Source organism: Trematomus bernacchii, unplaced genomic scaffold (genome assembly GCF_902827165.1).
Source record: "Trematomus bernacchii unplaced genomic scaffold, fTreBer1.1, whole genome shotgun sequence".
Lineage (NCBI taxonomy): Eukaryota > Metazoa > Chordata > Actinopteri > Perciformes > Nototheniidae > Trematomus > Trematomus bernacchii.
Window position 1 is genome coordinate 3882765 of NW_022987705.1, and position 26707 is coordinate 3909471.

At 40.2% G+C, this 26707-nt stretch overlaps 1 protein-coding gene across 1 annotated transcript in view; it reads right to left on the reverse strand.

Moving 5' to 3' along the window:
• The window catches only part of pld2 (phospholipase D2), a 30828-nt gene extending 4954 nt beyond the window's left edge, over positions 1 to 25874 (reverse strand). The window contains exons 1-22 of the mRNA XM_034139996.1: positions 25681 to 25874; positions 18346 to 18506; positions 18132 to 18259; positions 17637 to 17776; positions 16076 to 16169; positions 15112 to 15177; positions 14971 to 15029; positions 14648 to 14893; positions 12949 to 13092; positions 12763 to 12846; positions 11928 to 12006; positions 11719 to 11829; positions 11248 to 11457; positions 10376 to 10517; positions 10163 to 10281; positions 9369 to 9482; positions 4873 to 4977; positions 4481 to 4569; positions 3273 to 3386; positions 3100 to 3146; positions 2719 to 2853; positions 639 to 792 (exon numbers count right to left, since the gene is read on the reverse strand). Of these exons, the coding sequence (XP_033995887.1) occupies positions 639 to 792; positions 2719 to 2853; positions 3100 to 3146; positions 3273 to 3386; positions 4481 to 4569; positions 4873 to 4977; positions 9369 to 9482; positions 10163 to 10281; positions 10376 to 10517; positions 11248 to 11457; positions 11719 to 11829; positions 11928 to 12006; positions 12763 to 12846; positions 12949 to 13092; positions 14648 to 14893; positions 14971 to 15029; positions 15112 to 15177; positions 16076 to 16169; positions 17637 to 17776; positions 18132 to 18259; positions 18346 to 18475 (2510 nt within the window). The 5' untranslated portion in view covers positions 18476 to 18506; positions 25681 to 25874. The remainder of the gene's footprint in view (positions 1 to 638; positions 793 to 2718; positions 2854 to 3099; positions 3147 to 3272; positions 3387 to 4480; positions 4570 to 4872; positions 4978 to 9368; positions 9483 to 10162; positions 10282 to 10375; positions 10518 to 11247; positions 11458 to 11718; positions 11830 to 11927; positions 12007 to 12762; positions 12847 to 12948; positions 13093 to 14647; positions 14894 to 14970; positions 15030 to 15111; positions 15178 to 16075; positions 16170 to 17636; positions 17777 to 18131; positions 18260 to 18345; positions 18507 to 25680) is intronic.
• Between the last annotated feature and the right edge of the window lie 833 nt (positions 25875 to 26707).

Sequence of the window (26707 nt, forward strand, 5' to 3'; positions counted from 1 at the left end):
CAATGGCCTGGCAAATGGTGTGTGAATCTGTGTGAATGTTAGTTTCCTTCCTTAAGCAGGTGGTTCCTTGCATTTTGTGCAATGTGTGTGGATAGGTGAATGCTGACTGGTATATGTAAACGCTTTGACGGGTCGTGAAAACTGAAAATAGGCCACCACATATACGTTTTTTTATTTTGAGTCTTTCAAAATGTATATATTGTTGCACTTTGTATGAAGGGTGCCATTTAAGTAAATAATGCTCCATTGATCCTTTTTAAACTGTATCAGGTCACCATGTTTGTTGTCATTCATTCCCACAATGGAAAGGACATCCATAACATTGATCTGTTTGCAACTTACAAATTATTTATCTAATATATCATATTCCAATGACTTGTATATAGACTCTCCTTGCACTATTTCTATTCTATTTTATTTGTATTTAATTTCAATATTTTAACTATTTTGTCTGTTTTATTATATTATGTTGCACTGATGGAGGAGCCTGTAACCTAAGATTTTCATTGACATATCTACACTGTAGCTATGTACAAATAAATTGTATAAATCATCAAAGAATATCAATAAAAGCCTAGAATCTTGAATCTTGAATCTTGAAACAATGTTATTTCAGAGTCTACACATTAGGTCCTGACCTGAAACACTCTTTTCGCAGAGCGAGTGTGAGGGGTCCGGCCTGGTACTCCTGCCCCCCCATGGTGGAGGGGACCCGCTCCTCATCCTCCACAAACACCGCCATCTCACTGTCTCTGCTGCCCAGCATGCTGCGGTCATTGATGTTGGCTGATCCTGAAAGGCGTGTGGAAAGTAATGAGCAATACAAATCAGTTCTTTTAGAAGCATCCCTGAACAACTTAGCGCATGAAGCAAGAACTGGATAAACAATAACATCAATAGTGTGCTTCATTTTAGTTAATTTCCTGGTCAGTACAGTGTAATCTGTATATTTCCAATTACTTGTATATAGACTCTCCTTGCACTATTTCTATTCTATTTTATTTGTATTTACTTGCACTATCTTATCTGTTTTATTGTGTTGCACTGTTGGAGGAGCCTGTGACCTAAGATTTTCCTTGACATATCTACACTGTAGCTATGCACAAATGACAATAAAAGCCGTGGATCTCGATTTATTTTCAAGGAATGCATTTGACATGAAGTGTTACAGGCCTCTGCTCTATATGATGTGAAATCTGACAGAATTCAGTGCTGACAAATTATAGGGTCTGTGAAAGAAATTTGAGCCCAGCACAGTGGCGAAGTCCGCCGCAAAAAATGAAAACTACTACATAGGGATGTAACTACTTTTTGGCAGAGGTGGAAGAAGTACTCAGATCTTGTACTTGAGTAAAAGTGGAAGTACCAGAGTGTAGGAAATGAATACTCTGTTACAGTAAAAGTTCTGCATTCAAAATGTTACTCAAGTAAAAGTAGAAAAGTATTCGTATCAACATATACTTAAAGTACCAAAAGTAAAAGTACTCATTCTGCAGATTTCAGAATAATATATATGATATGTTTTATAATGATTGATCATTAAAGTGTTCTCAAAGCTGGTAAAGGTGCAGCTAGTTTTAATGACTTTGTATACTGCAGGGTAGCTTGTGAATTTACTCCAGGTGGAACTAAAGTCTGATTTAACACTTGATTATATTTCACATCTTTAAAGGGGACCTATCATGCAAAATGCACTTTTATACATAAATATGTGTCCCCGGTGTGTCAGGGAACTCACGCAGCGTCAGAAAATAAAACCCTCAGAAAATAAAACCCTCTCTCTTTTCCTCCGTACCCAAATCTCTAAAAACGGGGCTACAACAGAGCTGATCCAGATTTGCGTCCGATATGACGTAATATCTGAAATGTAGGCTGGCTTTACACCCACGGCCCAATCAGAAACGTTGCTATCAGAAACAATGCCCGAATGTTTTGGACGTAATATGGTCGGTGCATGTTCACATTAGCATCGCTAACACTCAGAGCTAACCTGTACTGGAGAGCATGTGTGTGAAGAAGCAGGAAATAAAAAGGAACTCACCTTGTGGTATAACCGGCAAGAGAGAAAGCCTTTGAGCTCCATACTGTTTCAGAAATAATCCTTGATAATCCATGATATGGCGTTTCATCACGGCAGTATTTAGTTTAGACAGTAGCTGCCAAGTCCCGCATGAGCTCAACCCCCTCCTTTTTTTTTTTAAATCAATTTTTTAATTTTTTAAAGCTTTTTACCCCAAATCAGCACTTTTGAAACAGGAAGTGAAATAGAGGGATATGAGGCATGGCTAGAATGGGTGATCTGTTTGGTATTTTGAGCAAAACACTTCATAGACATGTTTTTTATATATTTGTATATATCTGAGACCTATGCTATTGCCTAAAAATAGCATGATAGGTGCACTTTAATACAAATCTGTAAAGTAACTAAAGGTATTAAATAAATGTAGTGGAGTAGTTCATGATTTACCTCTGAATTGTAGTGGAGCAGAAGTACAAAGTAGCAGAAAATGGAAACGCTCAAGTAAAGTACAAGTATATATTTGTCTCCATGAATGTTTGTCATTTTACCACAAATATTTGTCAGTGATTAAAGATTATTTTGAACTATAGCTAAAACACATAGATGTAAACACACTGTAGTTTTCATAGCTCACTGACAACTCAAGGTTAGAATGATAATGTGTCTTTGGATGAGTTTGTGCCAGGCTGATGACTCACCGATGATGTAGCAGCGGTCATCGGCTATGAGGAACTTGCTGTGAACGTAGATGAGCTCCGTGACGAGAGACTCGCAGAGCTGAGAGTGTGTTCTCAGGCCGCAGAACGAGATGTACTCCGTCCACTGGTCCATCACTGTTATTGGGAGACAAAGAAAAATACCGTAAAGATGTATCAAGAAACATACACATACAGTATTCTTAAGGTGAATGACAGGAAGAAGGGTAAAAATGGAGATTGGTGAGAAGATACCTAGTAAAAGTAGCTTCAGTTTAAAGTAGCAACACGAAGAGAAAGAAAGAAACATGTTAGAGAGGAAACCGGCGGTCATTTCGTGATATCTGGTTGTTAATGAGAGCAAATGAGTGAGAGAAAACTCACCTTCACTAAGTCTTGACAGTATGGAGTGCTCTCCTCGGCACATGGTCCTAGGACATTAGTTATTTAAAAGATGTTAATTAACACAAACAATAGCAAGTTGGTTCTTAATGTAAGTTGTAGTGTTTGTTCTGGCCTGTAATGGCAGCCTGGTGACAGGAGATGAAGGATCTCACCTGTAAGTGAAGTGAAGAATCGCTCGAATCGCAACTCCGGTTCCTGACGCAATGTCTCCCTCGAATCCAGGAAGCAGAGGAACCACAACAAACACTCTGTACTTCTTCTGCTCACTGTACAGAAGCACAATGCCAACAAGTAATGGTACTATTTAAACATCAATACAAGTTTCATCACAATCATATCTCTGTTTCAATAATTGACAGCTATAAGGCGAAATTAAAAGCTATATAGAGGATCAATGTCCTGTCAGGCAGCAGGCTAACCCTTAGTTTCCACCGGGTCCGTCTGCGTGGCGTTACGGCTGCGCCGCGGTATTGGTCCGACCTCCTCTAGCGTCATAACCCACCGGGCGGGTTCCTGAAGCGTTTCAGAAGCGGAGCGTCGTGCATGCAGGCTCGCAGTTTTTGTTGATTTGGGCATATTTCCTGGACAGGCTACTTACTTTGTACAGACAAAGTTAATAATAACTGTAATATTCCAGTTATAAACGACATAAATCAAAGATGTGTTGCTGTATTTTAGTGGTAAAAAAATGCATTCATCATCATAACTATTCTATATATATAATTTACACAGTGCCTGTAAACCGGAGGAGAACGCTGGCATTTCTCCTCCTACTTGAAAGACTACGGAGGGATAGGGTCTGCAAAATTAGTTTGCGTGTGTGTATATATATATTCTGGGACGCTTCTGGGACGCTTCTGGGACGCTTCTGGGACGCTTCTGAGCCGTAACGCGCCGTGTGTGGTGGAATAGCACCCATTGACTAGAGTGGCCGCGAACTTTGCGAACGCCGCGGCGCAGCCGTAACGCGACGCAGGCGGACCCGGTGGAAATTAGGGGTAACACTTAAAACTGGCATTTCCTTGTCAGTGTTTTATATTTCAATGCAGCATCTACATATTGTATTTTTACTCCACTACATTTAAATGACTGTTGTAGTTACTAGGTACTTCGCACCTTTATGAAATGTGCTTTTATATGATATATATATATACTACTAATCCACTCAGTAGTATACAAGGTATCAGAAATGTGCCACACAGTGATGAACTACAGCATTAAACAACTCTTATATTTTTCTGCTTGGTGCCAATTCTTTGTTTTCCCAGGAAAGGGTGCAGGGCCGTATTTCACCAGGCAGTGATGTAGCATCTATGCAAAATGAATGAACATAAATCTTGTCGATGCACTCAAACCAGACCTGTATGCACGCAGGATTCGTTTCACAATTGCATCCCCGATCCCGTTGTGGACGGTCTTCCCGTCGGCACAGCTGATGAAGAACTGGTTCTGAGGACAGAGAGGAGACAGATGGTGGCTCGGTGTGAGAGGAGGGATAAAACAGGTAGGAAGCTGGCAGAGGACGGGTCTGTGGTTATATTCAGAAACATGAGACCTCGTGGTTAGACACATGTTGGCTGAAGAAATCTCTCAGGGATATGTGAAGTTAAGGGGTGAAATGGTATAAAAGTAAAAAGGAATCACATGCTGAAACATCAGAATTAGAGGTTTAAATTGTGTAAAAATCAATGAAAGTATAGATTGACATTATCATTATATAAGGTACATATTGGCCGAAGCACTCTGCATTACCTCGATGTAGATGTAGTGCTCGCTGTTCTCGATGGTGTGGATGTAGGCGTTCAGGATCGAGTTCTCACAGATTCCAGTAGACCACCGGTCTGCAGAGCGCAACACCTGGAGAAAAAATAATAATAATAAGTCCATGGCACATGTTCTTTTGTATTTTTTAAAGGGGTTTAACACTCGAACATATCAATCTACTTACTAAAGTATATACAATCTTTGATTAGCAACTAAATCTTCTTTTCACACTCATGTTCTCCTGTGACTAAATTAACTTTAGCAATCAAGTTTTTTCAATTTACGTGTATTAATTAAGGCAGTAAAATGTAACCCTTAGAAAAGAAGAAACCAAGATATTTAGGATTAAAAAAGTGTCCTCTGCTCAGAAATGGTATTGATAGGAAACCTGCCTTTCATTAATCATATTCAGGCAGTAGCCTACACACCAACAATGAAACACATGAGCACATACTACGGTTAAAAAAAAGCAGAAATAAAATCTGAGCAAGCAGAAAATGTTAGTTTAAAAATACAGTTACGCTAATGACACTATTTTCTAAACATATAGATTCACCTACTTAGTACAAATGAACCAAAGGAAGTGAAAACCATAAAGCAGATTCAAGCAGTAGGCGTATAGATTCACACTTAAAGTATTAGCCTACAGAACAGTACAGCTTACAGAGAATAAATCAAATCTGCTACTTTAACAACAAACACTATATGCTCTTTTTAGTAACACAGTAATCCTGTTAGTAATATGCATACGCTCTGACAAAGTGAGTTATTCATAATGTGTCCCCTTTAAGTTATTACCACTAAATATAGATACTGAATACATTTCTTTAATAGATTTTTTTCTTGTTTTAAATCAGTTTTGTATTCAGACAGTGACATACTCTTCTTGCATTAACTATTGTTTTTACATACAGTATGTGACACTCTACAGCTATAACAAAGATTGTGGCAACAGCTGAGGAAGTGTCCCTGCAACCTGAACAAGGGATCAGGAAAACCTGAAGTCACAGCATTATAAGAGGCGAGGATTAGATTACAGGCCAGCGCCCACAATAGAAGAAAGTACACACAGCAAAAGCTATTGTTACCCTATACTCTCTTTCTAAACACTTCTAAACACTTCTAAACAATAGCACAGAGTGAGAGTGAAAGCCTCTGTCGTGTCAGTTTTGTTGCGTTTCTCATAATCACGACCCCAGTTCCCATGAAGCCTGTTGCAAATGAGATTCCTCCACCCTGTGTTTGGCAGTGCATTTGTTTTCTCTGGCTTTACTTAACAGGACAAACATGTTGGAAGTGATTTTCTTCCTCTTGTTCCCCCATCTGCCATCGCAAAGACAACTCTGAATACTTGTAATCTGCACTTCAAACCCAGAACAGTGTCTCATTGTTGCACTGTCAAGCCATCCATGTGATTTCCTTCTCGTTCGGACTGAGAGTCGTGCAGTGTAGAAACACACAGTGGAAACAAGTATGGGACTAGGCAATGGTGTTGTTTGTTTACAGTAAATACAGTTCACCAACTTTCCAAAACATGGGAAATTACCAGCAGGAGCTTTCTTTTATGAAACGTGTGCTTTGAGGTGTTTTTCGTTTTCATTGAATCCCCTTTTGTTTACTTCTGTGACATAAGGACATCTCTATGTTAACACTCGTACTTCTATTGGCTAGCGCTCCAACACATAGTACGTGATAGGCTAAGGGGCGGGACATTACTAAGCGGTTGTCCAATCACAACAGAGCCGGCCAGCTAACCAATCAGAGCAGACTGGGCTCTGGTTTCAGACAGAGGGTGAAAAGAGGTGCTGCAGCCCAGGCAGTATGAGGAAAATAAAGAGCTTTTTGAACATTAAAGCATGGAGATATGTCCCAGTAGAGACACTACACACTGATATACACCTGCACATCAGCAGGAGAGGACTCTTTAAAGTAGAGACACTACACACTGATATACACCTGAACATCAGCAGGAGAGGACTCTTTAAAGTAGAGACACTACATACTGATATACACCTGAACATCAGCAGGAGAGGACTCTTTAAAGTAGAGACACAACATACTGATATGTACCTGAACATCAGCAGGAGAGGACTCTTTAAAGTAGAGACACAACATACTGATATGTACCTGAACATCAGCAGGAGAGGACTCTTTAAAGTAGAGACACAACATACTGATATGTACCTGAACATCAGCAGGAGAGGACTCTTTAAAGTAGAGACACTACATACTGATATACTGTACACCTGAACATCAGCAGGAGAGGACTCTTTAAAGTAGAGACACTACATACTGATATACACCTGAACATCAGCAGGAGAGGACTCTTTAAAGTAGAGACACTACATACTGATATACTGTACAGCTGAACATCAGCAGGAGAGGACTCTTTAAAGTAGAGACACTACATACTGATATACACCTGAACATCAGCAAGAGAGGACTCTTTAAAGTAGAGACACTACATACTGATATACACCTGAACATCAGCAGGAGAGGACTCTTTAAAGTAGAGACACTACATACTGATATGCACCTGAACATCAGCAGGAGAGGACTCTTTAAAGTAGAGACACTCCATACTGATATACACCTGAACATCAGCAGGAGAGGACTCTTTAAAGTAGAGACACTACATACTGATATACACCTGAACATCAGCAGGAGAGGACTCTTTAAAGTAGAGACACTACATACTGATATACTGTACACTTGAACATCAGCAGGAGAGGACTCTTTAAAGTAGAGACACTACATACTGATATACACCTGAACATCAGCAAGAGAGGACTCTTTAAAGTAGAGACACTACATACTGATATACTGTACACTTGAACATCAGCAGGAGAGGACTCTTTAAAGTAGAGACACTACATACTGATATACACCTGAACATCAGCAAGAGAGGACTCTTTAAAGTAGAGACACTACATACTGATATGCACCTGAACATCAGCAGGAGAGGACTCTTTAAAGTAGAGACACTCCATACTGATATACACCTGAACATCAGCAGGAGAGGACTCTTTAAAGTAGAGACACTAAATACAGATATGAACCTGAAGATGAGACTTAAATGACCTCTTTAAGCCTTACATTAAACATTATGGTAGTTTTCTGTGTCATCAGTTTGTGTGTAAAAGACTTTTCACTTTCTCTCTACTAACCGTGGGTGGACCTGTAACACTAACATCTCGTGGAAACAGTCTTTGTCAAAGAGACTGTATGTATGTGTCAAGGCTGAAAAGCACTACATTATTCCAACAACTGAATATGGCAGTGAGTTATGAGGAGAAAAAAAAAATCACTTTGATAAGATACCACCAGTGGCGTCGCCTGGCCTGGGCATCCGGGGCTTTAGCCCCGAATGTTTTTTCTGTAGCCCCGGACAATTCTCCCTCAATAATATAATACATTAACCGTGCTTTACGTGAACCTCATCATGACACAAGAGAGGACGGCAGCACTGTAATTTCCCGTGTTCGGTGAATGCAACAGAGGCATGACACCAGACCAATCAGAGAGTTGCATGGAAATAAACGTGTGCTTGTGTCATTCAAGCTCGGCTCTGTGTGTGTGTGTGGCAATAGCGCATTTAGTGTGATAGAGAGAGAGAGAGGGAGAGAGGGACCGGTGACTGTCAGCATGGACCGTGTTGTTAGCATCTGGTTAGCTAGCTGCACTAACGGACATAAGGAGCTGTTTGTTCCACAACAAGCTGGAGGAGAGTCCTCTCCTCACAGACTGAGAGACTCAGGTGAGCTAAAGGACTCTCTGAGTGTTTAGATACATAACTTTAGTCTAAGTTATCTCAGTGGGTCTCAAACGGTTTGGTCACAAATTATTCAAAAGATTATTTCCGCGGCACACCTTCATATGATCATTATAGTTATAAAAAAAGAGAATAAAGGAAAAACAGTTATGAAATACTATATGGCAGTAAAACAAGAATAGAGTTTAAAAGGTGAGTGATTAGTAAAATATCCTTAAAGAAAAAGTACATCTGTTTACAGTTCTGCTTCATATGGGTGTTGAGAGAGGTATCCATAGATCTCTTCATTTTGCTCTCAAAGTGCACCAGATTGATGCATTTAACTTCAATATTTAAAAAAAAATCTTCCCGGGGGAGCATCCCCCCGGACCACTCATAAAAAATACCACTTTACCCCTGCCTATATGCCGTGAGCTGATTATCGAGCCTTCATTGTAACAGTCGCGGGTGTACTGTGTATGTAAAAAATGCCACTGTAGTGCCACCGCCACTGTGGGCTAAGCCCCGAATGTTTTCAGGTCCAGGCAACGCCCCTGGATACCACACTAGATGTTCCTTCAGGTCACCGTCACTGACTGCTGTTTGTGTTCAAGTCATGTGGATCAATGGTCCTTCACTTTGTATTATATTTGTTCAGTACATGTGGCTAATCAAAAAGTCCTATTAGACCTCTATATATTTGCTCAGATAGTGAGCTGTGGTGCATTAATACCTGCACTTTGGCCTTCTTGGATCCGGGTACGGTGAACGAGGGTGAGTCAGCGGTGCAGTGAGACTTGGGAAGGAGGTAAGGGTAGAATTCGTCCTTGTACTTGTTTTTGAAGATCTGGAGGAGGCAAAACACATGAATGAGTTTGAGAATTCAACTGGTCCTGTTTACTACAGAAGCTTTCCTAAAGAGTTAGGTAAAGTACATTTTACGATTTACTATCCGAGTTATTATTTTGAAGTTGTGGCTTATACAACAAAAGATTAGCATAGCATAACATAGAAGAGAAATCTCAATGGGGCGATGGCAACACAAGTCTGACATCGACTTTTTGGGTCAATTGTCAGATAAAGAATAAACTACACTTATATAATTAATATTATAATAAAAGTAGTGGCTGAATAGGACTCGTGTGATCCAACTTTCCAAAAGTCCACATTTATTGAAATAAGAAAGATGTAATAGAAACAAGTTGTGAATTTTGGAAACTATCTTATAAAAAAGTTTGCTGAAGCTTCTATACGATGGCTTCAAATAAACGTTTTGAAACTTTGCTTTCACCACCAAATGATAGTAAGATGATCGGCAGTAAAGCCATCTGTACGCTTTTGTAGGCTCATTTGTAAAGCAGAGCACGAATACAAAATGTAAGAGGATGTTTGCAATATTTATGTGTACAGCAATATTAATAATAAAGCAGCGAAGGCCCTGTCGCCCCAGGTCAGGAGCTCAGTCCTCAAAGGTGTGGATGATCAAGGCCAAACATATGACAATCAAACACAAGTAGCTTTAAAGACCTTGGTGAAGTTCCAGCGCTGGATGAAGTGACGGGCTACATCCCTTGCAGCTTGGCCATGAACAGCTGCAGACAGATCACGCCACGGCATGCGGGGAACTTGAGTGCGGTCGATGTTATCTGAAAGAAATATATATAGAAGAAGCAATCATTTCAGCTCCCTGTTGTCCGAGCCTCTCAGTGTGTGTGCTTGAGAGAGTTGTACACAGCATACCTTCAAACGGTTTGTCCAGTTGCACCCAGTCTTTCTTGATAAAGTTGTTGTAGTCTTTGCCGATCCACAGCTTAGTGTTTCCCGTCAGATCGTCGAGGTTCTGCTCCACTTCTGGTTCAGATGGTTTTGACACACCATTGTCCTGGTGAGAGAAACATGTGTTAGTGTCTGCAGGGAGTGAGACATCTGGAGAGCACATGGTCTAATGAAATACTCAGTGACAACCAGAGATGGAAAAAGTACACACATCCTTTACTCAAGTAGAAGTACAGATACTCGTGTTTAAAAATACCCTGGTAAAAGTAGAAGTACTGACTAAACTTCTTTACTCAAGTGAAAGTAAAGAAGTATGGGCTTTGAAATGTACTTAAGTAAAAAGTACCCATAACTAGCAGATGTTTTAAAGAGTACCTGACCTCCCTTTATATTAATAGAACAATAATGTCATTGTTAGCTAATGAATGATTCCATGCTGAACAACGGCAACATGACAACGTTTTCATTGGTCCCTCTTCTTTAGAGAAGACCAGGAAGTGATGGATACACGGATCGTGTTCAAATCAATAGGCACGCAATGACTCTAAATAATAATGATCACGCCACCAAACACACATTCAAACTAAAGGAACCAGCCTGTTTGGAAAATGTAAGAAGTAGAAAGTACAGGTATTTGTGTTCAAAATGTAAGAAGTAGAAAGTACAGGTATTTGTGTTCAAAATGTAAGAAGTCAAAGTAAAAAGTAGTCAGAAAAATTAGTAGTGGAGTAAAGCACTGATACCAGAAAACATTTACTTAGGTACAGTAACGAAGTATTTGTACTCCACTACTTCCCACCTCTGGTGACAACAAGCTGATAAAAAGAACTTCTCACCCCTGTATCTCCGTCGGTCTCCTCTCCTGTTACGGTGTCAGACGTCTCTCTCAACCCCAGGTCAGTGAGTCGGTACAGGCTGTCGTCCCACCGCCCAAACGCCAGGTCGATCCCCCCCACAAAGGCCACAGTTTGGTCAATGGCCACCATCTTTTCATGGTGAGCCCACAGGAACACCACGGACGACACATGGTCAGGATGTCGCATTACCTGAAGGGAAATAGGGGTTCAAATGTATGTCAAAACATGAGATGAGGCCTCTGGATAATAATACATGACACTTATAGCGCTTTTCTAAATACTCAAAGACGCTTTGACAGAAACGATGAAAAATACATAAAGAGACAAACAAAAACAGAAAAGAGGGGGGGGGGGGGGGGGGGTCTTGAGTGATTTTTTGGATGCGGTGAGGGAGGAAGAGTCTCTGATGGGTTTATTGTGTGTTTGACATGATGTGAAGATGTGACTGACCTTGATGTTCGGATGCATATTCATGAGAGTCCTTTTGCTGTGCTCACTGTTAATGCCCAGTGCCATCTCCACCTCCTTGTACATCAGAACACACACTTCGACTCCTTGTTCCTGCAGGAAAGGTTGAACAAATATAAGAATATATACGATAGAGGGAAATTGGAAGATCATTTAAATGGTATAACAGGGAAGAAAGAGAGAAACCGTACTGCTTTGCGTTTGAGGATCTCATCGAGGCGCCAGAAGTTATCAGTAGCCGGTCTCTTTAGGAAGACCTCAGGGCTGAGCCTGACAGAGGAGACATTCACGTTATACGGACGAGAAGATTTGGATGAGAACAGAGACACTCATAAAGTAGACTTTTATATATACCAACATTTCAACTTGATTTTCAATATTTTAACTTTTAAACTTTATACTAATCATTATATTCTTAAATTGCAAAAGGTAGGAGGAAGGTTCTTATTCTGCATTTTGAGAATAAGGTTTAACAAACATTTTGTAATGTAGAGAATTTGTCTACTTAGTGTATAAACATGATTAAGTCTTTGAGATTGTTTTCTTGAATTTCCATATTTTAAATGTAGTCTTTATCCAAAAAAATTCACTTTATTCTCGACATCTTGTTTGTATATTTTTTTATTGTATTTTGCATTTTGAGAGTAAAGTTGAAATTTAGACAATTAGTAAAAGTGGGAATGTTTGGAATAAGGTACAAATAAAATGTTGTTATGTGGAAAATAATAAAATATTTTCTTTTCTTTCTGGAAATTTTTATTATTCAGTATTATACATATTAACCTCATTTTTAATATTTTTTAATTATTCTTAAAATGTCAACTTTATCCCCAAAATGTCCATTACATTCTTTATATTCAATACTCTAACTATTATTCTCATTATTTGAACTTTATTCTTGATATTTAAACTTCAACTCCTGAATTTAAGCTTTATTCTTTAAATGCAAAATCTTTCAAATGATGTATTAAAATGGTCAATTCTGTAAATGCTTCTTCTCTAAATCCAGATCTTTCTGACACTTACCACCAATCTGTGATGAAGATTTCCTCCTTGGCTTGTTCCAGAGCGTCAGCCAGGTCTGAGAGGAAGCCGCTTCCATTCACAAACCTGTAAATAAAAAACACAAACCATTACAGATAAGAACAATGAGGATGAGGTGAGGTCTGAAGACAAGATGGTTATAGTTCTCAGGTAGAATAAGTATCTGACCATTTGGTGAGCGTGTCCTCCCGCGGCGGAGCGAACCCTTCGAAGCGTTGAACTTTGAGGAAGTCGCTGGAGTCGGACAGCCGGTTGATTTCATGACTCCACCATTGAGCCTGTCTGTAGCTGCGGCATTTGATCACCAGACTCCTGAACAAAAGCAAAACAAATCCAAGAAGTCGTGTTACTGAATCATTCATACTGTGAGGGAAACTTCTGAAGCAATTGGAAACAGGACTCGGAGAGACACGAGGAGAGCTGGAGCTTTGATGGCAAATACTGACGGTTTATTTGGAGCTTCGGCCGGAGAATTCACAAGACATGTCACGGGCCACACGGTTGAGTGTAATTCTGAGGGTTCTCCTCTCTGGTAGGAGGTTTTAACTAGTTTGCTGAGGGAAATCAACATTCTTCAATAGAGAGACTAAACAGCGGAGGACACTGAATCAACTTCAGTTGTCGGTTATGGCTCGGGGTCATCTACACCCCGAGAAGGATGTGTTCCAGGTGTCCCACAACAATAACTATCTCTGACCGAGAGTTGCCCGGTCATAAACTGGTAACAACAACAACTTGCTAGGGCAGCCCGTCCTTAAGGGAGATAGTGGCTGTCCAAGGCTGGGCATCTGCGTCAGAGGGTGAAGGAGGACATGTAGGGCAAATTATTCTCTGCAGCACCTCTTTTCACCCTCTGTCTGAAACCAGAGCCCAGTCTGCTCTGATTGGTTAGCTGGCTGGCTCTGTTGTGATTGGTCAACAGCTTAGATGTCCCGCCCTCTAGCCTATCACGTAAAATAGGGGGAACTCACAGATTAAGCCTTTGCATACCATTGACATGCACAAAAGTTTATGTAACAAACAACAGGAAAGGGAAAATCCCCCAAAATATAATCCGAACTCTTGAAGTTAAAGATCCTGGTACTTTCACACCACTGATTAAAAAAACAACATCAGGCAGACCTAAAACTAAACAATAAAAGCTCTCTTCTGTAAATAGCGCTGTATGTCTGGCTTAAATTGAAGCTAATAGTAACCGTTAATCTAATCAAATCAAAAATGTATTATAGCCCTAAATCACAAACAATGCCTCAAAGGGCTGTACAAAGCAAAGCAAAGACATAACATATAAATGCCATAGCACAAAAATTATAAAAACATTATGAACAACAACATAAGTATTGCCATATGATAAAAGCATGTGACAGAAGTGATGCTAATGAAGATGGAAACTCGGTGATGGAAATGAGTTGATCTGGTTTGACTTAGTGAAAGCTAATGTACCTGCAGGACTCTTGCTTTTTAGTTGTCTTATTGTAACGGTACGTCCACACGGTTCCGTCGCACGCTTCAACGGAGACGCTTCTCATTCACTTTGAATGGGGTGACGTCACGCTTTGCCGAACTGCATTGTGGTTCCGTCACGTCGCTTTGCCTCGCCTCCGTTGCTCGCTTCGAAAGTTGAGAAAAGTTCAACTTTTCAAGCGTCGACGGAAGCGCCAGCCAATCAAATCATATGCCAGTACAAGCTCTAGCCAATCAAACCGCGTGCTTGTGTGTCCGGGGCGGGAGATTCATGTGATTGGTTGTTTGTCGCGCGCCAGACACGCCCACCGGCAAGCTTCAACGCGACGCTGCCGTGTGGACGTACCGTAAGTGGCGTAAGATAAAAGCATCAGCTAAATGAAATGTAATGTCAGAGACGTACCGAGTGAAGTTCTCGAAGCAGACTCCGTATTTGGTGTCGGTGTAAGTGCGGCCCACTTTCACTTTGAACTCCGGGTCAAACAGCAACACGAAGTTGATCTTTCCGTAGTCTCGGTTCATGTACATCAGGAAGGAGTCTTTGACCACCAGCCAGCGCTGGGACCAGCGGAAACAGAACTGATGGTGACCGATGCAGTTCAGGCCCTGGATCCGATGACCCCCCGACCTCTTAGAGATGGGACCCTCCCTGAGGAAAGTTGACACAATTAATCTCTCTGTACAATCTATTGTCATTTCCCACACACTCTTTGGACATCTGCTTACAAGCCTTTTGGTCCGAGATCAGTGATGAAGGAGAGGGCGCCGACAGAGAGGAATTCAATCTGAAATAAAAAGATACAAGAATGGCATCATGCTGCATAACATCCACTTTGTTTTCGTGTGTCTTTCTTTTATAGATATTACCATGCTGTGATCATTCCTGCAAAACGAGTTCTCCAGCAAGCCGCTCAGGTACTCCTCGAGGTATTTCTGCAATAGAAAATAAAAGTTATGTACAAAGCATAACAACTTGAAACACAACTGGCTGACGGTATGATTTTTAAGAATTTAACCTGTTACAATATATTGATTATCAGAGGTGGGAAGTAACTAAGTAGATTTACTCAAGTACTGTACTTAAAGGTAGGGTAGGTAATTCACTTCAGAAACACTTTTTGTTATATTCCATGGAATGCTCTTAACATCCCGATAGCAATGAATAAATTAAATGCTTTGACAATACATACATTAAAAAATATCATCTGTGGAAGCCGTGGCGCTGTAAAAAGCACGACCAATCATCTGAGCCGGCCCGGCTAAAATAACTGGATGGCCTACCTGCCTGTCAGCCTTCCATCTGTGCACAAACTTATCTCGTGCCCTCATTGGTCATGTGCGCGTTCGTGTGTGTTGGAGGAGGGGCTCTGTAAGGAAGTCTGAAGGAAGAGGCAGATTTTTTTCGGTTGTGTACTTTCAAATTCTAGCGCACTCGAGCTGGTTTCTCCATTCTTACCGACCCTACAGTACCTTTAAGTACAATTTTGAGGTACTTTTCTTGAGTTTTTCCATTTTATGCTACTTTGAACTTCGACTCCACTACAATTCAGAGGCAAATCATGTACTTTCACTCCACTACATGTATTTAATATCATTAGTTTCTTGATAGATGTGAAATATCTATACAAACTAAACTATACATTTATTTTTTTGTTGTTTTTTGTTGTAGTCTAAGTGCAACAACTGTCTTTTATGCTATTAGAAATGTGTTTATATATTGTATATTATTGTATTGTAAGATTGTTTTGAGCTGCCCTTTATGTATGAAAGGTGTTACATAGATCAAATGTATGACTATCACTATACATGTATCTGATGCTGAGTTGGATACCATTTTGCTGGAGGTCCTCCTGGTGCGCTCAGTGCCGTGGAGGCTGGGCATTTCCTCCGACATGGCCCTCAGCTGCGCTGCGTCCTTTGCAAATCTTTGAGAGAAATTTGAATATTCAAAAACACTGGGTGCGGGGAAAATCACATCACAGACAGGGATTTGGATTGGGAGTCTCTCAGAGTGAGAGGTTGATTTACATCAGGGGTGTCCAAACTACGGCCCGCGGACCAAATGCCATTTTGAATCGGCCCTCAGCTAATTAAAAAAGTATAATGACTTAAGTATAATAAACTTCTGCTTGTCTTATATTGTACTTCTTAAATATATATGTTCAAATATATTACACAGTATGTTAATAAGCCCAATTTTCAAATAAATTCAGTAAATTCAAGTTGAAAATATGTTCTAACAAATCTAAGTTGATAAGAAAAAAGCCCAATAACACATGTACATAACAACCTTGAAATCTACCATCCATGTGTCCTCTTACAGTTAGATGAGCAATCTGAATCTTCTGTTTAAGGAATGAGCTGCTAACAAAATAAATGCTAACACATCTTCCGGCGCAGACTGAAAACTCATCTCTTTCGACTCCACTTCGAGCGATAGAATTGCTAACAAAGAATTTCTAACAAAGCACTTATATACTAATAAAGGACTGGCTTATCTAAAGCCAGTTGAGTAGCACTTGAAATGTTTTGGTTCTTTGAAACCTGATGTACTTATATGATTCTGTTTTCTTCAAGTTTGTATCTTCTTGGTCGAATGCACTTATTGTAAGTGGCTTTGGATAAAAGCGTCAGCTAAATGCAATGTAATGTAATGTACTGTAATGTAAAAATGAAACCCTACGGAGAGCTGTGAGCTGTTTTTTTCTAACAGCATTTTCAAGTATCAAGAATAATTTACCTGCATTTGATTGATTTTTCCAACTTATAACTTAAAGTGGACCTATCATGCTATATTATAATAATATAGTGTAGGACCATACCTATATAAGGCATATTTATCCTTTTTTATTTTCAAAATACCAAACAGATCATGCATTTTAGCCATACCTCATTTCGCTCAATTTGCACTTTTTTACCCCTGTTTTTGCAAGGGCTGATTCTGTGAGAACAGCACCACCTACAGGCCTGGCATATGTACTACAGCGTCTCCAGCGCTTTCGAAGGGCAATGGCCGTGGCTGTCTCCTCCTGATTGGTGGAGTTGGCCCAATAGCCGTAGCGCCACTGTCCTGACGTCAGGACAGTGTTCAAATCTGGATCAGTTTTTATCAGATCCGTTGCAGCCCCTTTTTTAGAGATTTGGGTATGGAGGAAAATAGAGAGGGTTGTGTTTTCTGACACTTGGTGAGTTCCCTGGAACACCGGGGACACATATTCATGTATAAAAGACGTACAAAAGTGCATTTTGCATGATAGGTCCCCTTTAACTTATGAGGCGATATACCTCTAGTGAGCGGCCCAGCCCTTCGAGTATTTTTCTGTATGTGGCCCTCGGAGAAAAAAGTTTGGACACCCCTGCTTTACATGATTGAAACAGATTGGTGGACCTACCTTCCAGGAATCAGGTGCAGCATCACCTTGTGCTTGTTAAGTTCTCGATGCAGCTCCTGGAAGTGCTTGTACTTCTTCTTCACCGTCCAGTGGAAGTGGCCATGTGTCAGAAACACGGTGTACAAGGTGCCCACACGGACCTGGACAGACACCATGGACATGAAGGACATACTGTAAGCATGATGGGTTTAAGGAGGAAAATCTAGCATATGTTTTCAGTCACTTTATAAAAAAATAGCAAAACGTGGTGATTCCTTTTATAATACACCATTACAAAAGTTCCTCTGCTTCCTAATGAAAATAAAATGATTAAATGGATCAAGAAAAGAGAAAATGAGGCCTCTGACTTCGATGAAATATGAGCCTAGTACGTCCTCTTTTAATGCTTTTATTTAAGGTGTATCCAAAGCTTTTTATAAAATCAAGCATCCTATTAGGAACCACCAAAAGAGATCAACAATTGTTCACTTATAAAGAACTAATGTAAAGGTATACCTTAGAGCGTGTAGTGTGTTTCTCTGTGTTGTCCACTCTGCATGTGATAGGGATACCAGGCATTAGAGCAGGAACACCCTCATCTTTTATTTCAGGAAGACGATGCACCACAAGGAAAGGACGTCCCTCTGTGATTTGAAAGATTAGAACATGTTAATAAAAGTCTTTTGATGTGATGGTTAAAGGTATTGAAGAAAGGGACAGTTGTTCTTACCGCTGCTGGACATGAGGCCATCTATCTCATCTGGACTCAGGCCGTGTATGTCGCGTGAAAAGCGTCTTCCGGCCAGAGGCTGGGCCGACGAGCTCTTAGTCTCCGGCTCGATGTCATCCGGGCCGTCCATCGCTCAGATGCCGCGAGTGCAAACTGCGCTGCTGCAAAGACAACAGAGAGAAGAGAGAGTTTTACTGTACAGCCCAGAGTGTGTGCACCTTTTCACCACTAAGCATATATAATGTGCACTACACTGCCATGGATAAGAATAGATTCAGATACGATACGATAATACTTTAACGGTCAGATCAAGTCTGAAATGTGACTTGCATCACAGCAGCTCCATGTTTAACATCAGCAGACAAATATCAAGACACAATACATGAAAAACAAACATTTAACATAACAGCACGATCACTGAGAGAAAACATGCTCAAAGAGCCTTCAGTGTGCATTTGGATCCGCATTTCATCACCTTCAAATCATCAAAGAGATATTAGTATTAAATAAAAAATGTAATGTTTTTCTGCAGGCAACTTATAACTCCAGAGACTGCAAGTTTAAGGCTTTAGCTGTATAAATTGCAAACTTAAAATGCCTTTTTATAATAGTACAATTTATATTCATTGAAAAGATTAAGCATGTATTCTCTTATCATGACTTCATAATCTTTAATAAATGAAAAGGCATTAATGTAATACTGCCTGTGTTACTTTAATTTATTATTTGACAATAAAATGTTGGAAAAGATTTCGCTAATTTTTTTTTTTTATTTAACAAGTAATCTGTTATCTAATTTTCCTCACCTCGTACAGTTTATATATATATATTAAATTACATAAACTCTATATACTGTATGTAGAAAACTAGCGCCACTGCTAATTGTTGCAGGTGCTTTTAGCAGTGGTAGCACCAGCAGTAGTTGCATTAGTTGTGGCATCAGTAGTATCAGTGGCACACAGCTATTACTGGATATCTGGAGAAGTATTTATAGACGCCAGATTATGATAATTATCAGGTTCATATTTGTATGTTGTGCTTAGACTGTGACATGTTTTCATGGCAGGTTCTTGAAGTAGTTCAGCGAGATAGTGGGATCACACGAGAGGAGGAATTCACACCACCGAACAACACAAAATGTAACAAGTTCTGCTGTTAATTTACAAAAAAAACCTGCTTTTATACATGACGTGTGTACCTGTGGATAAGGTCACCTATACTGCGACATACGAGACGTCTACCAGTCGGAGAAAAGGGTGTGTGTGTGTGTGTGTGTGTGTGTGTGTGTGTGTGTGAACCCTTTTGTGAGCTACAGTGTGTGGGTAGATGTCTTTGAATGGCTGAATGTTTCCTGGGCAACGAGGCACAGTAGAGGGAGGGTGTGTAAGTGTGTACGGGAGAGAGACAAAGAGACCGAGGGAAAGACAGTTTAAGAATTAAATGATGATGAAACATCTGAGAAGTTGAACCAGATCTCAATCCTACCTATTTTGTAAATAAGTACTAGTACAATCATTTAAATACTGCTCACATTTGAGGTTTAACGGTGTATTTGTGCCGAACATTTCTGGGAAAATATATCTTATTATTGTCAGGGAATCATTTGCCCTGCATGTCCTCCTTCACCCTCTGACGCAGAGGCCCAGCCTTGGACAGCCGCTATCTCCCTTAAGGACGGGCTGCCCTAGCAAGTTGTTGTTGTTACCAGTTTATGACCGGGCAACTCACGGTCAGAGATAGTTATTGTTGTGGCACACCTGGAACACATCCTTCTCGGGGTGTAGATGACCCCGAGCCATAACCGACAACTGAAGTTGATTCAGTTTCCTCCGCTGTTTGAAGAATGTTGATTTCCCTCAGCAAACTAGTTAAAACCTCCTACCAGAGAGGAGAACCCTCAGAATTGATTTGGCATTTCAACCTGTGTCAACTCATGGCTCATGACATGTCTTGTGAATTCTCTGGCCGAAGCTCCAAATAAACCGTCAGTGTTTGCCATCAAAGCTTCAGAGGCCTGTACTACGAAGCCGGATTTTCGCTTAGCGAGCTAACTTCAGGGAAAACTCTGGGTTTCCGGTCCTACGACGCTGGTTCTCTTCTTACCGGGGTAGATCTCCATGGTAACTTATGCTGAGCGGCAAACCTGCTCCGGAGCAGGTTTGGTTCCAGGATAAGAGATCAACTCAGTGCAAGCACCGCCTGCTGACCAATCAGAGCTCAGTGTGCGGAGTTTAAAGCTATCAAGTCATATTACAGGATAGAGGAAAATACAGAAAAACTGCCGTTGCAGGAAAGACGGCCGGCAAAAATCAACTGACTGTGTGAACGTGAAAATTAATAGAATATCCCCTCCCATCTTCAGAGCAATCTGACTATTATAATATTAGCGTTAAGAAAGCTTACTCAAATATCTGTAACATTACGTAGCCTACAGTCTGCGGCACTGAGTGCAGACTTCGATGTGTCCCATTATCATTCATATCATATCACATCATAATGTATCATATTTCCTTATCCGAGTCAGCTTCTTGAGCCGTATCTGGCCGTGCAACACTCACAGTGTCACATACTGTATGCAGAAGTATTATTTTAAGCAACACATTAAGTTGACGAAACACTCGAGTCAAATGTAATTAAAGTCGGATCCACTCGTGTAGGGCTGCTCGATTATGGCAAAAATCATAATCTCGATTATTTGGGTCAATAATTGATATCACGATTATTAAAAACGATTATCCATTTACTTTGAAAACATCCATTTATTGAAAACAAAAATGTGAACAGTATGTTTTTAATAGTTGATTACCCTGAACTTTAAGTATAATTCAACTGAAAAACCAATAAAAAAAAATAGTTTTATTTCGATTATGTTGTTTTCATAATCGTTGCAAGCCAAAATCGTAATTGCGATTAAAATATGATTAATTGAGCAGCCCTACACTCGTGTCTTAGTCGGGGCAGTGATATCATAAACATTACATGTTACTTGTTATAGACGCTTTTATCCAAAGCGACTTACATACTCAATACTGTGGGCAATCCCCACAGGAGCAATTTGGGATGAAGTGTCTCAGGGACACAACGACATGCTGACTGCCACACGCCTCCATTAAACCTGTTAATGTACGCATTCAAACACTTTTTTTTTTACCAGCTGTTCTGTATTCACCTTGCAGGTTTAACTATGTTGCTTTTATCCTGGATAAAGTGTTTAAGTCATGGATGTTTAAAGTTTAACTTCTTCATATTTGTTTAATATTATAGTTTTCTTTTCATTCAGGAAGTATGACGCTGCGCTGTCAGTACGCTTGTCATTGTTTGTGATTGGTCAAATGTTGCTAACCCCGCAACTTCCATGTGAACGCGCACTCAGCCGGACAGAGAAACCCTGGCTTGAGTTACCGAGTTGATAACCAGCATCGTAGGACCGCTTAGCGCAGGGGTGTCAAACTCAAGGCCCGGGGGCCAAATTCGGCCCGTGACTTCATTTTATGTGGCCCCACAAGAGCTTGCAAAGAATATAATATGTTTATTATACGGTTACATGCTACTTTACAGAAGCACATTGCCCATAAACGACATGTCCCACAATGCATCTCAAATTTGACTTTTTTTGTCCAAATATGCCTTTTTTCTTAGAATTAGCCTTTTTCCCATAAATAGATTTTTTTTTCAAAATGTCACTTCTCTTTTTCAAAATGTCACAATCAATGTTTTTCCAGAATGTGGCTTTTCTTTTTAAATCATATTGTGACATTCTTACTGAAGAGACTTGCAATTATTTGCTCTAGACTTCTGCTTTCAGACGTAGTTAATTATGAAGTTATATTAATTAATGATATAGTCTTAAAGTTACAACCGGCCCTTTGAGTGCAACCACAATGCTGATGTGGCCGTGATGAAATTGAGTTTGACACCCCTGGCTTAGCGAGAGCGCGTTTGTTTTGGGTTGGGATTCATAGTACAGGCAGGGCCGTCCCTGGCCAACTTGGGGCCCCAAGCGACATCGTGAGATGATTGTTTTCTGAGATTATTTAGAATACGATGTGTACACTGGCACATAGTTGCAGCATTATCATACTTTTGACACATATTTAGCCTTTAGCAGTTTAGATATTGAGATATGCCATATGGTCATTTTGAGAAAATGTATTTTGCCTCATAAAGCACTCGTGTTTGTTATGGGTTGAGGTTGTCTAAAACAAATACGAATAGGAGACTCTTACGTAGATGCTCGGTTATCTACTGTTATCTTCATGTTTTCCTTTATAACGGATATCGTTATCAAAGTCGATTCATTAGGTTGCCCCTACACACGGCAGCGTGCGTTGCCGCTTCAACGCTTCTGCCCATTCACTTTGAATGGGGTGACGTCACGCTTCGCCGAACTGCATTGTGGGAGCAAAGCGTAGCTTTTCTCGCGGTGCTCGCTGCAAAAGTAGAGCAATGTTCTACTTTTGAAGCTTCGACGGAGGCGTCAGCCAATCAAATCCCGCTTATGCAAATCTGCCAGTACAAGCGCTAGCCAATCAAACCGCGTGTATGCTGGGAGAGCCATACCGCAGTTCATTTCCTCATATGCAAAAAATGGAGGAGAAAATCATCGTAGCGGTAGGGAATCACCCGGTGCTATATGATCAGTCTCTGTTCACCTACCGGGATACAAACCGGAGGAGCCAGGCATGGAGGCAGAGACAGTGGGTGAAACTGGTAGGTTTTCGCCTGTTTGGGGAGTTTGTATCCAGTTAACTTCGTTTGAATGGACAGCAGGCATAGACAGTATATTTAGCCAGCATGCAATGTTGCATAAAATAGCACCATAGACATTAATTAAAAAACGCTTTTTAGACATTAATGTCTATGGTGAGATTCATACACGGGAGCCTTTTTAAAGCCTTTTTACCCCGTTGCAAACAGAAACACGGGAGATTCATGTGATTGGTTGTTGGTCGCGTTGCTCGCGTTAACTCCCCAAGCTCAAGACACGCCCACCGCCAACGCAGCCGCCGTGTGTAGGCGGCGCTGAAACACTGAAGTTGAACACTCCTATGAGTTTCCATTATCTACTTCATGAATAACTCCCATTTAGATCAATCTGCACCAGAGGCTGCTGAGAGTCCCATGAAAATAACTACTTCTAATTGCTATGAGACCATTCCCACTTTGTGAGATATTTCTGCTCTTTTCCCACGCTTCTTTTGTTGTTACTTCTAGATCTTTTTAGTCCATCTGGGGCCTGTGCAGTCAACATGTTGATGTGTCCTTGGGCAAGATACTTAACCCTGAGTTAACACCATCCATTCAGCAACACCAGTTACCATAAACTCTGTCATCTAAATCCACTTCCAGCTGCTTGGTGAGACAGATAAGTTGCCAAAACAATATTTTGCTAAATAACCTCTTAGGTCTACTGGAAGTTACTTTTGATCTTCACTGCAGGGTAAGTTTGAACTTGCCAGCAAATATAATGTGCAGTAACTTGACAGGCATAACATAATTATCTGGAAAAAGACTGACAAGATTTTCCTGTTTTCTGTTTATTGGAGTGAAACTTTCTTTTCACTATTTACTCAGGCTTCCTACCTGTGAAATACAACACTACGTCCACCCAGGGTCCTCTCTACAGCACGAGACAAATTGTCCAGAAGGGAGTGCTTTTACTGAAAGCCAAGCCACACCAAATGGTCTTATGAGCTTAAATCAGTGTGTGTGTGTTTGTGTGTGTGTATCAGTGCTTATTCTACACTCGATTTGGACCACAATGCTGGATCAGTTACTAATGTTGCCAGAAGCAGTAACTCACAAGGCCATGAGAGATTTGTCTTTGATTTGTTAATTTTTTATATGAACAAAATACCATATAACAGATTAATTAAAAAGGTTTCAACAGAGCATAAAAATACTTGTTACCTGTTGTTTTTGTGGCTAAGCTCTAATAGTTGAACTCTTTATGACTTTGCTGCAGATGTAGAGTTGTATTCAGGGTGTGGTCAGTACAACATTACATCATCGCTTGGTGTGGTTATAGGGGGTTATAGGAGGTCACATCTAAAAAATGTATGAGCCTAAAAAAGTTATTTAAGTACGTTACAAAACTGTCTCAAAGTGAGCCAGTGTGTCTGTACCTGGCACCCTAATCTGGATGTTATCTGATTGATGAAGTATTCTGATAGTACACAATACTTCCTCAATTATGAGATAAAGACACAATGTCTTATATTGCCATTGTTGTCTTTTTGGCAGCATTATGTTGGTAAGTGCAGCTGTGTTGTTGGATCTCACCTCACAGATATCACCGAATTTTCCCAAAAATACAGCAACAGAAAGCCTCTTCAATACAAGGGCTTTCATCAGCACAATCTCCATTGTGTTACCTCATTTGCCAATAGATTGTGACTTAACAGGCCTTATAAGGCTTAACAACAACAACCATTGAGGTTATCACATTTAAGTGATTGCACATTTGTTCTCAGTATGCATTCTTATAAGGACATTCATTCTCATAAACTAGCCTGAAATACACAAATGTTATTGTTCCTAACTCAGGGGAAATTATTGTTTTGCATATTTCTTTGCATAAACTACCTCATCTTTTGGAAAGTACATGCACATGGCATCTGAAGAGACATTGAGGAACATGTAGAAATCACTCGAGAAATCATATGACAGGATGTGATATGTGTCATACATTCCTAAATGACTGAAACAACAGTGCTGAGTCTGCTGGTTCCCTTCGGATTTCCCCAAATCTGCACTTGACGCCTTAAATCTTGTTTCTTTTGACTGTTTGACCACGCATTAACACATTACATGACACTTTCACAATGAGTCAACATCTTTTTTAGTGTGTTTTAGATACAACCTTGGAGGTAAAAACACACGTTGGCCTCTTTTTTGGGAGTTGATGGGAGTTTAGATAAGGCTGCAGTCTGGCTCAATGAGAACACACTGCATGTCTTCAGTTTACACCCACATATGTTTGAGACATGTTATATATGTTTGTCAGCGAGCAGAAGTGTGGCTTTACAGTCTTTTTTTAGGCTCCGGATATTAAGTTTGAGTCAGACTGAATGTCGGGGAAAAAAAGCCAAAAGCTATAAGTTTTGTCGTCTCCACCCCTGATTTCCTACAGCGTCGCATTATCCAAATAAACTACAATACTTTACAAAACTACACCACATTAGTCACCCATCGAAACATTATGTAGTCTTCACACCGACACAGCTCAGGTATTCGAGCCTCTGGGTGAAGTGATATTGGCCGCTGCAAACATCTCACATTGGTATTGCAGAATAGTGCAATAAGCGTGTCCTTAAAGGCCCTACATATACTTACTTTCAGATCAAACACCGCCGCGACGCAGCACACACAGCTACTCCACAAGGCAGGACAAAAAGTAACAATTACATCCAGGATAAAAGTAACATTTCATCGTGTTTTCTTGCCAGAGTTTGACAGTATTTCCCGTAGGTGATGCACACGTTTAGTCCCTCCCATATCGTGTCCAGTGGGACAGTAGCCTACGGAGGGGACAGTAGCCTACGGAGGAAAAAGAGGAAATGTCCTTAAAATGTGGCAGTGTTGTCACGAGGACAGGTCATGGCACGAGTGCTTTTATCTGTAATCTGAAATAAAATAAAAATACATGTGTTGTATGGTTAAAAAAACGAAAAAGGGTGTTTTTTAAATTTTATTTGTGAAGATAAACATGCATTAATAAGTAGTGGACTGTTTATATTATAGGGTCTGAGATGCTAGGAGACAAATCATGGATTTAATGGACAAACATGTACCGACTGTGCCATCATGGGAACACACGGAGAGGAACGCAGGTAAATGAATGGAGAGGAGGGGGCTGTGATGAAGTCACGTAGCGTATGACGAACTTCCGGTCTCTGATACTGTTTTTTTTTAAAGACTCACATCTGTGTTTTTGGAAGTATTTGTTTGATAAAAGGTCGTTTTTTATATCTTTAGCGAAATTTTTTAAATAAAAGAAAACAAACAAAACGACAGAACTGTCAAGAGTTGTTTTACTTTGTAACCGGAAGTATAGGCCACATGCAACTCTGGATGAGCTACTACTGCTCTGAAACAAGTCATGAAATGGTCAAGAAACCTCTACTTTGAGAGGTGGAAGTACTCAGATCTTGTAAAAGTAGAAGTACCAGAGTGTAGGAATACTCTGTTACAGTAAAAGTCCTGCATTCAAAATGTTACTCAAGTAAAAACAGAAAAGGTCTAGCAGGTCTCCCTTGAAAAAGAGATCAATGATCTCAATGGGATACACCTGGATAAATAAAGGTTTGAAAAGTATTAGCATCAAAATATAGTTAAAGTATCAAAAGTATAAGTATTCATT